The following is a 22235-nucleotide window of genomic DNA, read 5'->3' as shown; positions in this document are numbered from 1 at the left end:
CAACACCTCTCACCATGTCAGCCTCCACCACGGTTATATTAAGACGAGCTGATTCATCACGCGGTCACGGATTGTTTAACCCAATATGGGGCCGTTCAAAAATTAAGTAACGCCTTTTTTTTCTTTTTTTTTTAGTAATGTAAGCACAATAGTTAGTTATAATATGGAAGAACAACAGTTAGTTATTTGAATGCATGGATGTTCCCACAGCGACTACCGGTTGTTGGATGTTTGGCGCAAGGACGGGATGGAAGTGGGGACTTCAGGTGCTAATTTGAACTATGGGTGCATGCTGCACTCGTTTGGAGTAATTGTTACGCTGTACGGTTCTGGATTGAATAAACTGCACTTGGAAGAAACCCGTCTCCTGGTCCTTTGGTTCGTCCATTGAGACATAGCACCGACGAACATAAATCAGGTGTTATAGGAATTTCCGTAATGTAACGCTTCATCACTGTGCATTCTGACATTCCGATTGGGAAACGAGCATGTAATGCGTGATTAAAAGATGAGCAGCGTGATAGGGAAACACAGTTAATGCTTGATTAAAAGATGAACAGCACAAATGGGAAACACATTTAATGCTTCATTAAAAGATGAACAGCGTGATAGGGAAACACACATTTAATGCGTGATTAAAAGATGAACAGTAAGGATGGGTAACACACATTTAATGCGTGATTAAAAGATGAACAGTAAGGATGGGAGAAACACATTTAATGTGTGATTAAAAGATGAGCAGCATGGGAGGGAAACACACATTTAATGTGTGATTAAAAGATGAACAGCGTGATAGGGAAACACACATTTAATGTGCGATTAAAAGATAAGCAGCGCGATCGGGAAACACACATTTAATGCGTGATTAAAAGATGAACAGCGTGATAGGGAAACACACATTTAATGGGTGATTAAAAGATGAACAGTAAGGATGGGAGACACACATTTAATGTGTGATTAAAAGATGAACAGTAAGGATGGGAAACACACATTTAATGCGTGATTAAAAGATGAGCAGCGTGAAAGGGAAACACACATTTAATGTGCGATTAAAAGATGAACAGTGCGATCGGGAAACACACATTTAATGTGTGATTAAAAGATGAACAGCGTGAGAGGGAAACACACATTTAATGCGTGATTAAAAGATGAACAGCGGTGATAGGGAAACACACATTTAATGCGTGATTAAAAGATGAACAGTAAGGATGGGAAACACACATTTAATGCATGATTAAAAGATGAACAGTAAGGATGGGAAACACACATTTAATGCGTGATTAAAAGATGAACAGCATGAGAGGGAAACACACATTTAATGTGTGATTAAAAGATGAACAGCGTGATAGGGAAACACACATTTAATGTGCGATTAAAACATGAACAGCGCGATCGGGAAACACACATTTAATGTGTGCTTAAAAGATATACAGCACAAGAGGGAAACACACATTTAATGTGTGATTAAAAGATGAACAGTGTGATAGGGAAACACACATTTAATGCATGGTTAATAGATGAACAGTAAGGTTGGGAAACACACATTTAATGTGTGATTAAAAGATGAACAGCACGAGAGGGAAACACACATTTAATGCGTGATTAAAAGATGAACAGCACGAAAGGGAAACACACATTTAATGTGTGATTAAAAGATGGACAGCACGAGAGGGAAACACATTTAATGCGTGATTAAAGGATGAACAGCACAAATGGGAAACACACATTTAATGCGTGATTAAAAGATGAACAGCACGAGAGGGAAACACACATTTAATGCATGATTAAAAGATGAACAGCGTTATCGGGAAACACACATTTAATGCATGATTGAAAGATGAACAGCACGAGAGGGAAACACACATTTAATGCATGATTAAAAGATGAACAGCACGAGAGGGAAACACATTTAATGCGTGATTAAAACATGAACAGCACGAGAGGGAAACACACATTTAATACGTGATTGATAGATGAGCACGAGAGGAAAACACATTTAATGCGTGATTAAAAGATGAACAGCACAAATGGGAAACACACATTTAATGCGTGATTAAAAGATGAACAGCACGAGAGGGAAACACACATTTAATGCGTGATTAAAAGATGAACAGCACGAGAGGGAAACACATTTAATGTGTGATTAAAAGATGAACAGCACGAGAGGGAAACACACATTTAATGCGTGATTAATAGATGAACAGCACGAGAGGGAAACACACATTTAATGCGTGATTAAAAGATGAACAGCACGAGAGGGAAACGCATTTAATGTGCGATTAAAGGATGAACAGCACGAGAGGGAAACACACATTTAATGCGTGATTAATAGATGAACAGCATGAGAGGGAAACACACATTTAATGCGTGATTAAAAGATGAACAGCACGAGAGGGAAACACACATTTAATACGTGATTGATAGATGAACAGCATGAGAGGGAAACACATTTAATGCGTGATTAAAAGATGAACAGCACGAGAGGGAAACACACATTTAATACGTGATTGACAGATGAACAGCATGAGAGGGAAACACACATTTAATGCGTGATTAAAAGATGAACAGCACGAGAGGGAAACACACATTTAATACGTGATTGATAGATGAACAGCGTGATCGGGAAACACATTTAATACGTGATTAAAAGATGAACAGCACGAGAGGGAAACACACATTTAATGTGCGATTAAATAATTAACTCGACACCTCTCATCACATGACGTGTATCCTGTAAACACACACATAATTGACTCACACATGGAGAAAATTTAATGGTTGACACCACTCTGTATTTGCCACTGGACTGCAACCAATATCACAGCACACTACTTGTCATTGAAAATCCGAGGGTGTGTGTGGGGGGGTGGTGTGCACCCCCTTCACCACCTCCCCCAGATCCGCGTATGCACAAACAAATGACAGAGACATCGTTTGTATCTCATTCGGATATTTATTGACCGTCCCCTGTGTGTACGCACCCAGTACCTACCACCAAACTCGATTCCCTCTCGAACGACCTCCGCTGGCGCTGCACCAGAACGGTAGTTTCAATCGGATTGGCTTCAGAACCAGGTGAGCTATCAGGTTACCCAAAAAATAACTTCGCAAAATTATTTTGCCATAAACCATGACTAGTTTTCAGCTGTCCTCGTTATAACTTAGAACAGTATTTGATACTCATTCTTTATCCTTTCCTGATATACCTTTCTATAATGTTCCAACTATTTAAAACCTTCCATCAGTACAATATACTGCACTGCAAGCTATAAAGCATTAATTGGTGCCCTCATCGATTTTAACCCCAACGGTCAAAATAAACTTCCAATAAAAATTGCTTCTTCTTAGTTCACAATTGTCCAAGAGACACATTGAGGATTATTTAAAGGATTAGAAAGTTTCAAGTCCTCACCGCACTCTCAAACTCGCAGCCCGATGGACAAGCAAGCGCTCGGCAACTTGAGTTTCTGTAGAAAGAAAGACTAAACAATCCGAATGAATAACTCACCGTTTCTTTCTATGGATACACATCAGGTCGCTCTCACGACCCTCTCGTGCCAGCACCCCCTTTTACAGTGGAGACGAATTTAGCACACTGGATTAGGCAAGGCAGCTGCAACTTGCTCACAGGCTGCACTATCGTTATTATTACTATTACTATTATTATTGTCACCCAGGGTAACGGCTCGGTATCCAGACACACCGATAAAAAGAACCCAAGCAACCATCAGGCAGACACTTGTCTTGGTGTCGATGGGTGCGAAGTGGTGGATTAGTGACCATCCCGGTGGATTAGCGAAACAGTATCTGGCCAAGCAGGGAGTGAGCTATCCTTGTATAGTCACAGCTGTCCATTCATCAAAAATGAAGATGCCTCATAGACTCGACGGATTTCTGAGAAATGTGAATGTTAGGTGCATTTTTGGGTAAAATTTGGGAACCTCACTTTTTAACATAATTAGGGTATGCTGAATTCGATAAATCCGGTTCCCAAGCCGAGTTTTGAGTTTTTGTCCTTATAATTAGCATAAACAAAATGGCCGCCAAAAGGTTAATCAAATCCAGCATACCCTAATCGTGTTAAAAAGTGAGTTTCCAAAATTTTACCCAAAAATGCACCGAGAAGCTTATACATGGCCTTTTTCCATAAACCCATCTTGCCTATTACTGAATTATTTTTATGTTTTAATAAATGAACTCAGTATTATATGCTCACGGTGGTTGCGGGATTCATTGTTAGTTAGGCAGCTTAGCAATTTTTGGGGGAACGACTTTACAAAAGTACCATTTTTATTTTAGTGGTTCATTGGACCATATGCAATAGAATTAGGACCGGAGGCAAGACATATACAGTGTTTGACTTTTGCGCAAATACATAATATCGAGCAATACATCTATGCAAATAAATCATCAGCTATTGGAGTTAGACTAAAATCGTAAATACATAAATTGCTGGACAAATTACCTTGAACAACATGTTGTCTGTTCTCAAGCTATATTGTCATTACATCCTTGTAGTTGCGTACATGTTAGATATATGAGAGGTGCGCGAGTCATAAGCACAACACATTTGTATAAACACTCGGTATTATATTACTAATTATTATTGCATGGAAGCGTAAGATTTATTATGCAGGCATGCATAAGTTTTACAAATAACACTGCATGTAATGAAATAAAAGTTAGCCTCCTTGTTGAAAATATATACATAATTGGTTTTTGTCCAATAAAAAGGTGAAGAACACTGTATATTTCTTGCCTCCGGTCCTAAATCTATTGTATATGGTATAATGGACCACCAAAATAAAAATGGCGCTTTTGTCAAGCCGTTCCCCATTTTCGATAAATATGCTGCTAAGCTGCCTGACTATGTGGTTCCCGGAGGGGGGGGGGGGGGCACGCAGTGTTTAGGTATTTGCATCCGTGGTGTCCCACTTTTTCAAGAATAACTTTCCCATTATTATTTTTGATTATTAAGTTTTTTTAATTTATAAATTCATCGATAGTTTATTATTTTTTTCAATTTTCAGTAAAAAAAAATTTACCACTTTCTCATCACTTTTTAATTATTTAATTTTTCCATTATTTAATTTTTTTTGGTTCCCGAAAGCAAGTTGTTTTTAGTCTTGGTGTCACGTTTTTTTGAAAAGAAAAAAAACAACACCACTGACAGTCTAACAGATAGTCTAAAACATAATAGTCTAAAAAAAAGAACGATAGTCTAAAACATAATAGTCTCAAAACAAGACCAATAGTCTAACAGATCGTCTCAAACATAATAATCTAAAAAGTCTAAAAACATGACCGATAGTCTTGAAAGAAAGTTGTTTTTCGTCTTAGTGTCCTGTTTTTTTGAAAAAGAAAAGAAAAAACAAGACCAATAGTCTAACAGATAGTCTAAACCATAAAACTCTAAACAGTCTAAAAACAAGACCGATAGTCTTGAAACAAGGTTGTTTTTAGTGGTGTCCGTTTTTTTTGAAAAACAAAAAACAAGACCGACAGTATAACAGATAGTCTAAACTCTAAAACATAATAGTCTAAAAACAATACCGAGTCTTGAAAGAAAAAATTGTTTTTAAGTCTTGGTGTCCCGTTTTGCTGGAAAAAACAAACAAACAAAAAACAAGAGAAAAATGACCAGTGTGGTCACCAGCTGCGACGTGTAGAATCGTGAGGATATCCGTTGCAATATGCGCTACCAAATTCGACCAGTCATTAAATAATACGCATGCACTGGCATCTTTTTGTCTTTGTTCTGGTCTTGTCCTTTGTTTTGCGACGCAACATGCTTCATCAACTGATTACATATAACTAGGGCGTGCCCGCACGTACGGGCACGCCCGTACGTGCTTGCCCGTACGGGCACGCCCGTACGTGCTTGCCCGTACGTGCGTGCAAAAAAACATGCGTGCAAACAACAACAACAAAAAAAAACTTTGAAACCACGTGGCAGTAACGACCACAGAACCCCCCCCCCTCTATTTACATGAAATGGTTTGGTCCATTCGCAACGACCACAGAACCCCCCCCTCTATTTACATGAAATGGTTTGGTCCATTCGCAAAGCCAAAGCGAACGGCTTGCGAGTACGGTGACCATACCTTGGGAACCACTTGTCCGATTAATTTCAAACCTTGAAAAGGCACATCCTCGGGTCCCCAGCAATATACCTGGCAAGTTTCAAGTATATCGGACCGGTAGTTGTCGAGAAACAGCGGTCGCATACATACATACATACATACAGACAGACAGACAGACACACACACACACAGAGATTACTGGAATTATAGATAGATGTATGGACGTGAATGTTATTTCTGTTAATGTTAATGTTAATTCATTAATGTTATTTATTAATGTTAATTCTGGGTGGCAGAGGGATAATTTGAAACGGGCTTGGTCGGTAGGGAAGTCACTACTTCACTACTTCATTAAATTTATCACTACTTGAAATACCTAAAATTATAATCAGGTGCACCAGCTCAGGTGCAAATGATTAGAACATCGTTAGAGAGGATCTTGGAGGAACCTGTCTTATTTAAACCTCAGACATTTAGTTTGGTTTGCTCTTTGTTGTTGAAGTGTGTGGCATCACCATGCCCAGATCAAAAGAGCTCTCTGAGGCCTTCAGAAAGGAGGTTATAGATGCCTACGAGTCTGGGAAGGGATTTAAAAAGATCTCCAAACAATTTGAAATCAATCATTTGACTGTCTGGAAGATCATCTACAAGTGGAGAAGATTCCAAACAACTGCCAACTTGTTCAGGCCAGGCCACCCCAGCAGGTTCAGCCCGAGAGCAGACCGCAAGATGCTGAAAGAAGTCTCTAAGAACCCCAGAATGTCATCACGGGACCTACAGGTAGCTCTTGCCACTGTTGATGTCAAAGTGCATGAGTTTACCATTAGAAAGAGGCTGCACAAATTTGATCTACCTGGGAGGTGTGCCAGGAGGAAACCTTTGCTGTCCAGAAAGAACATCAGGGCAAGACTAAAGTTTGCCAATGAACACCTAGGCAAAGACCTGCACTTCTGGAAGAATGTGCTCTGGACAGATGAGTCAAAGGTAGAGCTATTTGGCCAAGTACCAGAAGACATGTTTGGCGAAAACCAAAGACAGCATTTGACCACAAGAACTTGATACCAACTGTAAAGCATGGTGGTAGAAATATTATGGTTTGGGGCAGCTTTGCTGCATCAGGGCCTGGGCAGCTCACCATCATAGAATCCACTATGAATTCTTCATTGTACCAGAGGGTGCTTGAGGATAATGTGAGGCCATCTGTCAGAATGTTGAAGCTCAACCGAAGGTGGACCTTGCAACATGACAATGACCCTAAACATACCAGTAAATCCACCAAGGAATGGCTGAAAAGAAAGAAATGGAGCGTTCTGGAATGGCCAAGTCAAAGCCCGGATCTAAATCCCATTGAGATGTTGTGGGGGGATTTGAAACGAGCTGTGTACGCAAGAAACCCCTCAAACATCGCACAGCTGAAAGAATTATGCATGGAGGAGTGGGCAAAAATTTCTCCCAGTCGATGTCAGAGACTGGTAGACAGTTATAAGAAACGCCTACTTGAGGTTGTTTCTGCCAAAGGGGGCAATACCACCTATTAGACCCAAGGGTGTACTTAGTTTTTCCACATGCAAAATTTGCATTTATGTTTATTTAAATTATACAATGGACTACAAAATGTAAATGTTTCATGATATTTGTTATGTTATATCACCTTTATCTATCAATATTGTTGAAATGAAGATTAAATAGCTGTATGTTGAAATATGTTGAAAATGTCAAAACTTTACATGGGGTGTACTTACTTTTTCACGTGACTGTATATATATATACCTACATCACTGACCTACAGACCTCCATGGGCCTTATGGCTGCCAAATTAAGCTGCACATACCCACCATCTACATGCTGCCACCCACACATCCAAACCATGCATCAATTCACAGTCATCAGTGCAAACACAACCAAAAAAATCAGTCAAGAGATTGTTCCCACATCCTTTACAGATTGTCAGTAGAATTGCAAGCAAGGTACAAACATCAGTGACATAACCAATACAAGACTAGAAAACAATCAGAACTGTGATAAAAATAAAAAAGGAAAAGAAAACCAACATGTTTTGTTTAAATAAACCTCATTTTGGCACTGAGGTGCAGCACAAACTGAAGTGTGCCAAATTCCTTAGGAAAACAGTTTGTCAGGAAGGAATACTGATAGTGCTGGTAGAGGACATGAAGAGCGCATGAAACAAATGCACCAAACTTTCGTGAAGATTGAGGTATAATATTAGAGACAGATGTACATGTATACAAACATGTTGATGGGAAAAACTTTTTTCTCTTTTTTTTACACATACATGGTGTTTCCATCACACCAAACTGTTTGGGCTCTGCAAATACTTATCCCAATTCATCAGAAGCCAAAATGAGGCAGCCATTCTGGCTCCCGATTGGATGACGCCGAATTCCTCCCGGACAAGCAGCCCGACCTTCCAGGCGCGAAAGAAACGGCTTGTGATCGAAGCATGGACAATGGATGGCTTAGGTGGCTTGGATAAAATGGTTAAATCGTTCACCGTTTCTCGCTTCTGTCCCACCATGGCCAGCATTGACCCAAAATCTAGAAATAAAAATAAAACAACACCTGAGATACGCTGGTTGCATGGTAACCATTCTGGCTGGGTAGTGGTAGGGAAGGGCAGTCATTTAGGCAACTTGGTGTCGACTCGGCTAGCAGGAAGCGGAGAAGAACCGAGAAAGGATATACACAAAAATATAGACAGGAAGAAAAAAAATAAATTATATATATATATATATATATATAGATATATAGATATATATATAGATATATAGCCAAGAGGTGAAGGAAGATAGACAGAAACATGGCCAGAAACAAACAAAAAAAAGTTTTTCATCTTCCCGTTGCTTTTTCTTGGGTGGAACAGGTAGCAGGAAGGACCTGGTCAGCAGTGTTTACCTCAAAGTCGCAAGTCGTGAGCAAGACAAGACCCCACCCCCCCTCCTGAAAGACCTCCACCAGCATAAAGGACAAAGTACCTTGCAGCGATTTCCCCCTTTTGTAGGGTACAGAAATACACCGCTCAAAATATAGAAAAGAACGATGGACCAATCGATGAAAAGACTGTAGCCTCACCGTACTGCAGCTAGAGTATACAGGATACACGAATGATTCGCGTTGGCCTGTTTGGTGCTCCCATCCGAGCGCCAAACTCAGTCGTGACGCAGAGGTCCCAAGTTCGAATTTGTCCGCCAATGTCCTTGACATTTATGTAAAGTGCACTGATGGCTCCTAATGTCCTCGTCCTATGTGTAATATGTACAAGCTCCATGAGCCTTATATCACTGCAGTTTGCTTTTTAATCCTGACATTAATTTTTATACAAACAGCTTTGCAAGCCATAGTCTCCACAGGATTGTAGGATTGTGTGAGGGGCGCATGGGATGGAGGTGGGAGTGCCGGGAAAATTTTTTGGGAGCAATGTATTCATTACCACGTTAGTTCAACAAGCAGGGTCCGGTTTTGAATCAGAAGTCCTCCGACAGACGAACACCCTAACTCTATTTCCACCATATGCAAAGCATGTACAGGCCCAGAGCCAAATGACGTCGAGAATGAGAAACCATTCGTCGTGAGCAAACATGGCGGCTCACTTGACCGTCACGGAAGGAAAATACAGGTTGGGTACACCTGTTTGGCAGTGGTTGATGTTTCTCTTGGCAGTGGGCACCAATTTTGAACACGACACCAATGTTAACACCTCTACGTTCAAATCGATAATAAAGTCCAAATAACGCACAATAACGAAGCTAATGCAAACTTATTTTTGTACAATGCCAAACAAAGTTAATATAATAATTACCGAAAACTTCAAATCACAAAGTCCCTGCCTCTTTGCTTTTTGAACTGCAAAACGTCCGTCGTTTTCAAGTCGGTATGCTTGCATCGTACGTTAAATTATTTAAAGCGAACGAACATAAACTTCCGGTCGAAATGTTTTTACAAAGTCAAAATTTGTGGCCACGGATAGTCGCCGATAATACTAATTAGAAACGAAAATGTCAAAGGTAGTTACTACTTGTTTGCATGTGGTGGAGACAAACCTATTCGCATTCCATGACCGTTGCTGTCACACGCGGCCAAAACCAATGCGCCCTCAGCGCACCAAGACGACGGGCTGCACGGGTCCAACGATGCTTTACGGGCCTCCACATAGAGCATTCTATATTTTATTGCTGAAGCAATATTATTGCAGAACCACGATGCAAAAAATATAAAACATGTTAAACTTGTGACAAAAAAACCCAACAACTTTCAAGTCTGTTGTTTGTTTGTTTGTTTGTTTGTTTTTTACTCCCTCACTCTCCCACGTGGCGTTCAGTTGAGGGTCATGTTTATGCCTTAAATTGTGATCACGATGCAGTCTGGTATAAATTTTCAGCTTCCAATCTCCCTTCACTTCGGTTTTCTAGTCTTCCTCTTCTTCCATCAGTTCCATTTGCTCTCTGCATCCTTGGAGCAAGCCTATTGGTTGCAGTCTCTCAGTGACTCCACCTTGCCGGCTCAATGCCACACATTTTGATTGGCTGGAGCAATTGGCCGTTGGAGATGTAACTGTAGAAACCGTGTACACAGATGTGATCTGCAGCCGTGGTTCCTCACTAGGGACAGGGTTATGGATTTTGAGAAGAACAGAAACAGGCGAATGATAATTTGCGAAGAAAAAAAGGTGAGGAAAAACTAAAGAGGGCTGGAAAGGTAGAAGGGGGAAGGGAAGGTGAAAGGTTCCACCAAAAGCTTAGCTCGCTGGACATTAGCAAAACAGGCCTGGAATCGCTGAATACCTAATAAACATGACAACCTCACCCATCACATTGCCCCTCAGTTACTCGGTCATTCCTGCCAGGTGGTCGAAACTGGCCAAGGCGCAGCCGGCGGCCATCTTGTACACTGGAACGCTTGGGTCGTGGCCGGTACTTGTAATCAGGGTAGCGCTCCAAGTGCAACTTGCTCAATCGAGCCTGCTCTTCATAGTACGGCTGCTTCTCTTGGTTTGACATGGTCTTCCACCGGGCACCTTTGGGAGGGGGACAGGGGGAAGAGGTAGGCACATGCAGGTGATCCACTCCATAAACATTATCACAACTCCATCCTCTATTTCTTCAATCTCCATGCGTCATATCACCGGCCCCACCTTACCAAGTATCTTGCTGATGTTGGAGTTGTGCATGTCAGGAAAAGCTTGAAGAATCTTCCTCCGTTCCTCCTTTGCCCACACCATGAATGCGTTCATCGGGCGTTTGATGTGTGGCGATGCATTGCTACAATTGCTGTTATTCGTGCTGCCACAACTAGCAACGCCACAACCAGCAGTTCCTCCAGTGACACCAGCAGCAGTACCACTTCCTCCATTTCCAGAAATGCTTGTGCTTCGAAAGCTCTTGTTCTCGATGTGATGCTGTGTCGTTGCAGGTGCTCCAATCGACGGGGGCCAGAAAAGAAGAGGCATTAGCTTGGGGGCGAGGTCAGTAGATCCTAGAAGAAAAGGAATCAAAGGAGTTTAGAACTGCAGTTCCACAAAGAAAGGCCGCGTAAAAGACTCATTTGGGGCTGGCCCCACACGAGTGGTCCTTCAAAGAAAATGCACACATTGAGAAACTGAGAAAGGAAGCACGACAAATATAACAATTCATAATGGTAAAATGAAGCCCAAACATATTGAGGAGATTCCAAAAAAAAAAGGAAAAAAAAGGATTGCATTTCAAATAAAGACCGAGACGTAATGGTTGCTGAAACAACAACAACACAACAGGCATTTTAAGGCCATTTTCCCTGCTAGAGCGGAGGTTAGCCTTGAGGACCCCATGACAATCTTCTCCATTTTGCCCGATTTTCTGCATCTCCCCTTGTTAGCTCCCTTGCCCGCATTTCTTCTTCCACCACCTTTACCCAAGTCTTTCTCGGTCTTCCCCGTCCTCTACTTCCTCCTACGTTCATTTCCATCACTCTTCTCAACCAGTCACTTTCATCCTTCCTCAACACATGACCAAACCATCTCTAACCTGTTTCTCTTCACAGCATCCATCACAGGCTCTATTCCCATCATCTTTCGCAAGAAATCTATTCCCAACATCACTACCCGGTGTGTACCCCGGTTTAGAATAGGTACACCGTATCCCTGCGTGTCGTAAGAGGCGACTAAAAGGGTTGGCGTCAGGAAGGGCATCCGGCCATAAAACATTTCCTCAAAAAGGGAACCATGGTTGCTGAAAGCAAACTCAAAATATATATGATAGTGAAAAAGATAAATAAAGAAAAATGATGACAAAGTCAACAAAGGGAGAAAGCAAAACCACATGTTTCAATATAACGCGAAAAGACTGTACCATGAACTAGGGAAACAAAAGCAATAAATCAGGGCCTAACATAACAAGGAGGCTTAGAGACAGAACAAAATGTGATGTAAAAGATGATGCTACAGAACAATAGACGAACTACTACTAAACAAGGCCATACTCAAAGTCTAAAACAAGAACAAAATTATCCACAACAGGGATAGACTACAAAGAAGCTTTTGACAGTGTTCCACAGTCATGGATGATAAAATGCGTGCAACATTACAAGATCGACCTCAAAATAATCAAACTCATTGAGAAAGCAATGGAGCTTTGGAATACCACATTAATATTACAGCACTCAGAAGGAAAGATCGAAATAGCAAGAGTGAAGATACATCACAGGATCTTCCAGGGTGACAGCCTTTCACCCCTCCTAGGTTTCTTGGCCTTGGACCCACTGAGCAACCTCATTAATGAGCAAGGACATGGATAGTTGGATATACCCAAAGGTCCAATTGGAGAACGTTCCAAGAGACAAGAAAGGTGACATCTACTGTGCATGGATGATTTAAAAGTCTTAGCACCAAACAACAAAAAATTGATGGAACAACTCAAATTAGTATTCTGATGACATTCAAATATAATTTGGCCTAGATAAGTGTGCCAAGTGCACATTCGCACAAGTTAGACCAACAAAAACGGACCACATAAAAATCAACATAAATACAACAGTACAGGTAGAAACTAGAAAACGAAGCATCTTACAAATACTGCAAAGTAGAAGAGGGCCAACAAAGGTGTCAGAAAAAATGCGCAAAACAATTACCAAAGAATACCTGCGTAGAACAAGGCTGATCATGAAAACATACCGTTCTCCAAGGACCAAAATCAAAACCATAAACCAACTCGTAATACCAGTATTCCAGTACAGCTGCAGAATAATAAACTGGCCACAATCAGAAATCAATAAACTGGATATCAAAATAAGGAAACTCCTCACTATCCAAGAAATGTTTTACAAAAATCAGTACATCCTGAAAATGTACCTGCCGAGACAAGGAGGCAGCAGCTTGATGGAGCTCAAACAAGTGCACAGACTGACAAAGGTGGGATTGGTTGAGTACGTGAAAAGTTCAACAGACTACCAAATCCAATTTGTATGCGATCGTGAAGATAAACCAGAAAAGGTATCCCTAACCCACCTAAAAAATAAATTTCCAAAGACAAGTGTGAATGGAAGATGTCAAGCATTAAACTGAAACAGCAACTGAAACAGCAACAAATACAGCCCCAACAATTGCAAAAAAGACAACAGAAAAATATAAAACCAAATACCAACAGATATAAACTGACAACTGGGAAACAATAAAAGAGCAGGGAGACATATAAAGAGATGGACAGAATGGGCATAGACAAAGAAGTCTCATTGGAATGGCTAAGACGTCAGCTCAACTGGGACGGAGAATGAATCATTATTAATGCCCAAGGCCAAGGACACTATACCAATGGCATTAAGAAGATGGCAGGACTGAGTCAATCGGCCAAATGTAGATTTTACAAGGTAGAAACAGAAGGTATGAGCCACCTGCTATCGGGATGTAAAAAACTCGTGTCAGAACAGCGGTACACCCAAAGGCACTACAAAGTATGCAGATTGTAGAGCAATCCACTGGCACATCTGCAAAATTTTAATTATCCCAGTTCTAGAAAATTCATGGAGAAAAAAAATAATCCACATTCTGTGTGTGACCTTTGAACCAAATTTGTTTTTTGTTTCTTTTAAAATAAACAAAATACCTTTAAGAGATATCCATCTATGATATGGGACAATTTTAAGTCTATATATGCAGTTAAATCTGTACCAATATGGTACCACTTCAATAATAAGCCCCCTGGATGACCTTTGAGTGACCTTTAACACAAAAATCCAATGTGGCATCCCCTCAGGTGATGATTGTCGTACCCCAAAGGTCATTTTAAGAATGGATGCTGGCCATTAACAAAAAATGCCATCAAAAGTTTTTTGTTTTTTTTGGCCCTTGGCAGGTAGACTATTAGGTACAAAAAAAAGAAAAGAAGGAATTGCTAATTGAGGTTTCTGCACCGAGCGATGTTGGCCTGAACAACGCAGAAATCAAGAAAATGATCAAATGCCAAGAAACTCAAAAATGAAGTGACAAGATCTTGGAAGATGAAGAGTGCCAAAATTGTACCAGTGATTATTAGAGCAACAGGAATGAGAAAGAAGAATCTTACGGAGATCTTTAAAAACAGTACTGGGAGTATCACTCCAAATGGGCTACAGTTGGAAGCTGTCCGGGGCTCGGTGATGATCCTGAAAAGAGTCCTCGCAACAAAACTTTGAGAACAAGAAAAACATTGGATTTCTATGATAGAGTGGCAATTTCAAAATGGTCAACAACAAAAAAGTTCTCTTCCTGAATGCAAATTGGACTCACGAGAATATAGGTAATACGAGAAATATCTGTGGATGAGGGAGGGGGGGGGGGGGGGGGGGACCTTAACCTGTAAGAAAATGACCGATTTCCCAACTGCCCAGATTATTAGATGGCACCGTTCTTCCTCGAGCTTTTGATCCTCAACCAAGAACCTCTCCAAATGGCGGATCCACAACCTCGGCCATGGGCCCACATCAGTTGATTAACTACATCAATAGATCCACAACCTCAGTTGTGTCCAGGAAGTCAGTCAACCCAATTTGAGCTTTAAAAGTTTGAGCTATGCAATGTCACGATTCAAACTTTTCTTGCTCGAGTATTTAATGTATTATCACATATTCATACTCCATCACCCATTCCATGATGTGACGATACATTGCTGCACGTCCACCCCACGTTTTATTTTTTTATACAAAGTTGAGGCTCATGAAGGAGCCAGAACATGAAATGAATCAAGATGTAACAGAACAAAACGAATAGTAAAGGAGGAAATAGTAACAATATGGTTGCAAGGGACAAAATAGAGAGAGACTTGGAGAAATAAGGGAAAGTGATAGGCCCATAGCCTCAGCTTCTGCACGGGATATTCCAATGATCTTGAAGGTTTTTGGTTTTCAAAGTGTCAAGCTGAGCAGGTTCTGAGGCAGGGGAGCCAACTCAGAGGGGGGAGCAGTACTCCATCAAGCTGTGGATGAAAGCCTTGTAGGTGGATAAGAGTTCAGGTGTGCCAAGGAAGGACTGCACGATGGAGGATCCCCAGTTGGTGAATGGTTTTGGGGGCCAACCTGGAAGTCTAGTTTGCCCAAGTTCATGACTGATTAGTGAGGCCGAAAAATTAGAGTGACTGAACTTCTTCAAGAGGTAGCTAATCAACTTATGTGGACCCACAACCGAGGTTGTAGCGCAGCCATTTGGAGTAGTTCTGAAAAAGGATGAAAGGATCAAAATTGGGCTGAAAGATCGAAACCTCCAAGAAGAACGGTGCCAACTGATGATCTGGGCAGTCGGGAAATCAGTCAATCACACAAACACTTCCGGGTTGTGGAATTGTCCACGTGTTGGTTGAATCTGCAGCTGCTGCTTGCACCTGATCAAAGCTAAGTTTACCGAACCGGATTTGTCTCGTTTTTCTGTTACATCTTCATCCCTGTATTGTTTTGCGTTTCCGTCCAATTATCCTTGTTAAATCGTACCTTCTTGAACGTATTTGTTTTTGTGCTGTTCAAGCCAAATCATCAGACAGACAAAATGAAAATGATGTGTTCCTTTTGACGCCATGTTCCTCATTTTACTTCCCCCCCTCCCCCCCAATATTGTAATTTATACCTCCTCAATGTTATCCTAGTTCCCCTCCTCCATTCAAAAAAAATATTATTATTCGATATTGGTGAAGATCCAGATCCTGATCTGAGATTAATTTTTTTTTCAAGTGATCCAGATCTAGACTATCAGTGGGATGTTCAGCCTGCAGATGAAAATCCTCTTCATATATTCGCGGATGACTCCACCCTCTGCCGTGACATCCCTAATCCTTCAGATAGACAGGCTGCAGCCTCTTCAATCTCTTCAGGCCTTGACAAAATCACAAGCTGCAAAAACACTTGGAATATGTCTTTCAATCTTGACAAATCTCACACACTCTCTCACTCACCCTCTCCAAAAGCACCATATATGTATGAGACTCCAATCATCCCATGGGAATAATTCAGGATTTCGGTCCTTCCAAGATGGACTTTCCTTCCCACTTCCATCCATGTCGAGCACAAGGAAGTGACGAGTGCACATCCTCGAGTTGCGTGTAGGCCGTCATGCACTCCTTGTCTACTACAGCCGCTCGCTAGTATTAACAGGAAATGGTAGGAAGGTGACAACTCTCATCCATGGATATTTCTCATATTTCCCATGTTTTTGATATTCTGATTTGCATCCAGGAACACAACAATTATGGTTAACCATTTCGGAATTGTCCTTAGTTTGACTCTGTTTGAACCATCTGGAGGACAATGAACTTCTCAATGACTGCCAGTATGGCTTTCGCTATTCTCATTCTATTGGCGATCTGCTATCCTTAATTACAGATCATTTCAACAGGGCATTGGAGCTCAAGGGTGAAGCTCGATTAGTTGCTTTGGGTATCTCAAAAGCCTTTGATAAAGTTTGGCACAGGGGTCTGCTCCACAAGCTTCAGCCATATGGTGTACCTGGAGCGATGCATTCAATCATCTCAGCTTTCCCTACAAATTGCAAGATGAAGGTGGTACTTGAGGGTCAATCTTCTCCTACCTGCTCCATCAATTCTGGTGTTCCACAGGGTTCTGTCCTTGGTCCCACGTTGTTCCTTGTTTATATCAATGATCTTCCTGATAATGTTCTGTCTCAGCTAGCCATGTATGCTGATGATTCCTCACTCAATGCCACTCGTAATGAGGTCGGAGTTTCTCTGGACAATGATTTGGAGAATGTGTTGAAGTGGGGGCACCACTGGCTGGTAACCTTCAATGCAAAGAAAACTAAACTGTTGTCCATATCTCGTTCTAGAAACAGGTCTTTCCCTTCTGTGCACATGGGATCTTCAACCTAACAGAATCATCGGAGCTTTGGCTTCTTGGTCTGGACATGTCTTCTAACCTCCGTTGGGATAAGTACATTTCTGGTGTTGCTAAGAATGCTTCCAAGCGAGTTGGTTGGCTTTATCGAGCGCAGAGGTATTTACCTCCTGAGTGTAGCGGTTACCGCTGGATGCACACAATCGCCTTGCACCGGCCAGAACACGGCCAGACGCGCCTCTCCCGGGCATGCCCGGACTCACTGTTCCCGGGCACGCCCGAACCTCCCGGGCACGCCCGGTCTCGTCTTTCCCGGGCATGCCCGCTCTCGCCTTTCCAGGGCTCGCCCAGAGCGTCCGGGCATGCCCGCTATCGCCTTTCCAGGGCTCGCCCAGAGCGTCCGGGCATGCCCGCTATCGCCTTTCCAGGGCTCGCCCAGAGCGTCCGGGCATGCCCGCTATCGCCTTTCCAGGGCTCACCCAGAGCGTCCGGGCATGCCCGCTATCGCCTTTCCAGTGTTCGTCCAGAGCGCCCGGGCACGCCCAGCCTCGACTTGCCAGGCCGCAGCCAAACACGCCCGGGCAGGTCCAGACTCGCCTTTCCAAGGCTCGCCCTTGATACCCGGGCATGCCCGGTATAGCTTTTGCCGGGCAAACTTCCCGACATAAATGTGTATATATATTGCTGCCCGATAAACGGGCTTGTCAGAGTACCCCAGTGTGATACATTTATTAAACCTACTCGGACGAATTTCCATCTTTGGTCGCGTCAATTCTTTCAACTCGCGTTGGAGCACAGCTCCTTCATTGGTGACCTACCGACATGGATACGGCAGTGACGCTTAAACTGCCTACCTTCTGGGAGGCTCACGCGGCTGTTTGGTTCGCTCAGGCGGACTCTCAGTTCGCCCTGCGAGGCATCACCGCGGACGACACCCGCTTCCACCATGTTGTGGCGGCGCTCGGTTCCACCACCGCGGCCCGCGCCTTGAGCCTCCTCCAGCACCCGCCGGCTGCTGACAAATACGACGCGCTGAAGACACTCCTCCTCGACGCTTTCGCCCTCTCACCGGCAGCACGCGCACGGCGCCTGCTTGACCTGCCCGAGCTCGGCGACACGCGCCCGTCCGAGCGCATGGACTATATGCTCTCGTTGCTCGGTGAGCACTCTCCGGATTTTCTGTTCCGCGAGCTGTTCCTTCGCCAGCTGCGTCACCCGGTACGCCTCGCCCTGGCTGGCACGTTGATCACGGATTCCCGCGCCCTCGCCAGGGAAGCCGATAAGATCTCCTCGGCGGGCCAGCACATCGGCTCGGTTACCTGGAGCCCGCCGCCGTCCGAGGCGACGCCCACGACGCCCGAGCGCCCTGCGCGGTTGGAGGCAAAACTGCCGGTGCAACTGGCGGCCGCCACGCCGCACCGCCCGCTTCCGACACGACGGCCGGGGCCTCCACCTGACCGGGCATGGTGTTATTACCACGCCAGGTTCGGACACAAGGCTCGGACGTGCCGGCCCCCGTGCACTTTCGGCAGGTCGGGAAACGGCCGGGCCGGCGTTCATTCCCAGCCATGAGCGCCGGCCACTCGGGCAACTTGCTGTTTATTCGGGACAAAGCGTCTGGGCGGCGTTTCCTGTGCGACACCGGCGCCCAACTGAGCGTCATACCCGCCTCCGAGCAGGACAGGCTGGACGCAGTTTGCGGCCCCTCTTTGGTCGCTGCTAATGGCTCGGCAATACGCACTTTCGGCCCACGCGTCGTCACCCTCTGCTTCGGCAGCTAGCGCTTTCAATGGGCTTTTGTTACCGCCAGCGTCCCCGTGGCTTTGCTGGGCGCCAACTTCCTCTGCGCGCACGGGCTGCTGGTCGACGTCAAACGACGTCGCCTTGTCCACGCCGAGACCTTCAGCTCCCTGGCGTGCACATTGAGCAGCTCCGCGCCGACCCAACTGGCGTGCGCCCTCCCGGCAACGAACGAGTTCGCTCGCCTGCTCGTGGAATTCCCGGCCCTCACGCGGCCGACGTTTTCGGCCGTCGCGGTGCGGCACGGGATCGAGCACCACATACCCACTACGGGCCCGCCGGTCTACGCCAGGGCCCGCCGCCTCGACCCAGCCAAGCTCGCCATGGCGAAGGCCGAATTCGACGCGTTGGAGCACCTCGGCATCGTGCGGCGCTCCGATAGCGCGTGGGCTTCGCCACTGCACATCGTGCCAAAGCCGGGGGGTGAATGGCGCCCGTGTGGCGACTACCGCCGTCTTAATGACGCTACCACCCCCGACAGGTACCCGATCCCGCATATTCAGGACTTTTCCGCCCGTTTGGCGGGACGGGTCATCTTTTCGAAAATTGACCTGATACGGGGGTAACCACCAGGTACCTGTCCGGGCGGCCGACGTCCCGAAGACGGCCGTCATCACGCCGTTCGGCCTGTTCGAATTTTTGCGGATGCCGTTTGGCCTCAAGAACGCGGCCCAGGCGTTCCAGCGCTTGATGGACGGCGTGCTGCGCGACCTGCCGTTTCTTTTCGTCTATCTGGACGACAGCCTCGTCGCCAGCACGTCCCGCGCCGAGCACCTCCTCCACCTCCGAACACTGTTCGGTCGCCTCAGCGAGCACGGCTTAATTGTCAACCCGGTCAAATGCCACTTCGGCGCGACGACCGTTGACTTTTTGGGCCACCGCATCACCAAGACCGGGGCCGTGCCGCTGCCGACCAAGGCCGAGGCCATCACCACGTTCCCGCGTCCCTGTTCCATCAAGGCCCTCCAAGAGTTCCTCGGCATGGTGAATTTTTATCACCGATTCGTGCCCCGCGCTGCTCAGCTCATGCGGCCTCTTTACGAGGCCCTCCGGGGCAAGCCGGCCAAGCATGACATTGTTTGGTCCGCGGCCATCGCCAGCGCCAAACGGGCCCTCGCCGACGCAACGCTGCTGGCTCACCCGGTGCTCAACGCGCCCATCGCCCTCACTACGGACGCCTCCAACTACGCGGTGGGCGCCGTCCATGAGCAATGGGTGGACGGGGTTTGGCAGCCACTCGCTTTTTTCAGCCGGCAACTCCGGCCGAACGAGTTAAACTACAGCACGTTCGACCGCGAGCTGCTCGGGCTATTCCTGGCCGTTCGCCATTTCCGACACCTCCTGGAGGGCCGCCCGTTCACGGCTTTCGTCGACCACAAGCCGTTGGTCTACGCAATGGCTAAGGTCACGGAGCCGTGGTCGGCCCGCCAGCAGCGCCACCTCTCCGCCGTGTCGGAGTTCACCACGGACATCCAGCACGTCGCCGGCAAAGACAACGCCGTGGCCGACTGCCTTTCGCGGGCCAGCGCGAACGCGGTCCACCTCGGCGTGGACTTCGCGCTCATGGCGGCCGACCAGATCACCGACGCCTCGGTGCAGGCACTCCGCGCGGCTGACACGGGCCTCCGCCTGGCCGACATCCCCTTCGCGGGCACCGTCCTGCTCTGCGACGTCTCCCAGGGCCAGCCTCGCCCCATCGTGCCCGTTTCCTGGCAGCGCCGCATCTTCGCCTCCATCCACGGCCTTTCTCACCCGGGCCGGAAAGCTTCTCAGAAGCTGGTGTCGGCGCGTTTCGTCTGGCACGGCCTTCGACGAAACATCCGCGACTGGGCCAACGCCTGCACGGCCTGCCAGCGAGCCAAGGTCCACCGCCACACCCAGGCCCGCTGGCACCTTTCGCCGTGCCTGAACGGCGTTTCGACCACGTCCACGTGGACCTGGCGGGTCCCCTGCCCCCCTCGTGGGGGTTCACCCACCTGCTCACCTTGGTGGACAGGACCACCAGGTGGCCGGAGGCCGTCCCCCTCACCTCCACCACCACCGCCGACGTGGCGCAGGCGTTCATCGCCACCTGGGTCGCGCGCGTCGGCGCACCAGCGGACATCTCGTCCGACCGCGGCCCACAGTTCACGTCTGAGCTTTGGGGCGCGGTCGCCCGTTCGTTGGGGGTCACGCTGCACCGCACCACGGCCTACCACCCCCAAGCCAATGGGTTGTGCGAGCGGTTTCACCGCTCCATGAAGGCCGCACTCATGGCCGGCCTTCAGGACGACGGTTGGGCCGACCGGCTGCCGTGGGTCCTTTTGGGCCTTCGCACGGCCCCCAAGGAAGACCTCCAGGCGTCCGCCGCCGAGCTCGTCTACGGCCAGCCGCTCCGCGTCCCGGGCGAATTCGTGCCCGACGCTACCAGTCCCTGGTCCGCCGCTCGCCAGCGCTCGGACCTCCAGGAGGCCGCCCGACGATTTGCCCACGTGCCGACGTCCCGCCACGGTGGCCCCCAGTCCTACGTCCCCCCGGCGCTTCGCACAGCGGAGTACGTCTTTGTGCGTCATGACGCGCACCGGGGGCCACTCCGGCCGCCGTACGACGGGCCCTTCCGGGTCCTGCGACAGGGCGACAAGTCTTTCATCGTCGACTTCGGCGGCCGGCCGGACCGGATTTCTGTGGACCGCCTCAAACCGGCGCACATGGACGTCGACCGACCACCACGGTTGGCCCTTCCTCCGCGGCGAGGCCGCCCCCCGTCCACAGTTCCCCCCGCTCGACCACCCACCACCACGTCGGACCCCTCCCCACGACCCTCCAGGGGTCGCTTCGGCCGGGTCATCCGGACCCCCCTTAAATTGACCCTGCCGGTGCAGGTCGATTCTGGAGGGGCGTGTGTAGCGGTTACCGCTGGATGCACACAATCGCCTTGCACCGGCCAGAACACGGCCAGACGCGCCTCTCCCGGGCATGCCCGGACTCACTGTTCCCGGGCACGCCCGAACCTCCAGGGCACGCCCGGTCTCGTCTTTCCCGGAAATGCCCGCTCTCGCCTTTCCAGGGTTCGCC

The 22235-nt window shown here is 46.5% G+C and overlaps 2 protein-coding genes across 9 annotated transcripts in view; both read right to left on the bottom strand.

The window, feature by feature from the left end:
• The window catches only part of LOC137427622 (carnitine O-palmitoyltransferase 1, liver isoform), a 125572-nt gene extending 121995 nt beyond the window's left edge, over positions 1 to 3577 (bottom strand). For 2 of the 8 annotated variants that reach the window (XM_068117229.2, XM_078777967.1), the window contains exon 1: positions 2759 to 2858. The gene's annotated coding sequence lies outside the window, so the exon portion shown is untranslated. Of the gene's footprint in view, positions 1 to 2758; positions 2859 to 2992; positions 3271 to 3412 lie in introns of those variants that run through there. The other 6 variants (XM_068117228.2, XM_068117230.2, XM_068117232.2 and 3 more) reach the window with 6 other exon arrangements.
• A 6674-nt stretch (positions 3578 to 10251) lies between these two features.
• Positions 10252 to 22235, bottom strand: part of LOC137427627 (transcription factor Sox-6) — a 115779-nt gene continuing 103795 nt past the window's right edge. Inside the window, exons 12-14 of the mRNA XM_078777963.1 lie at positions 11238 to 11573; positions 10905 to 11115; positions 10252 to 10699 (exon numbers count right to left, since the gene is read on the bottom strand). Of these exons, the coding sequence (XP_078634089.1) occupies positions 10507 to 10699; positions 10905 to 11115; positions 11238 to 11573 (740 nt within the window). The 3' untranslated portion in view covers positions 10252 to 10506. The remainder of the gene's footprint in view (positions 10700 to 10904; positions 11116 to 11237; positions 11574 to 22235) is intronic.

Source organism: Myxine glutinosa, chromosome 5, assembly GCF_964187855.1.
Source record: "Myxine glutinosa chromosome 5, kmMyxGlut1.1, whole genome shotgun sequence".
NCBI lineage: Eukaryota > Metazoa > Chordata > Myxini > Myxiniformes > Myxinidae > Myxine > Myxine glutinosa.
Note: the sequence above shows the minus strand (reverse complement) of the source record. Positions and strands in the feature narration are given on the sequence as shown.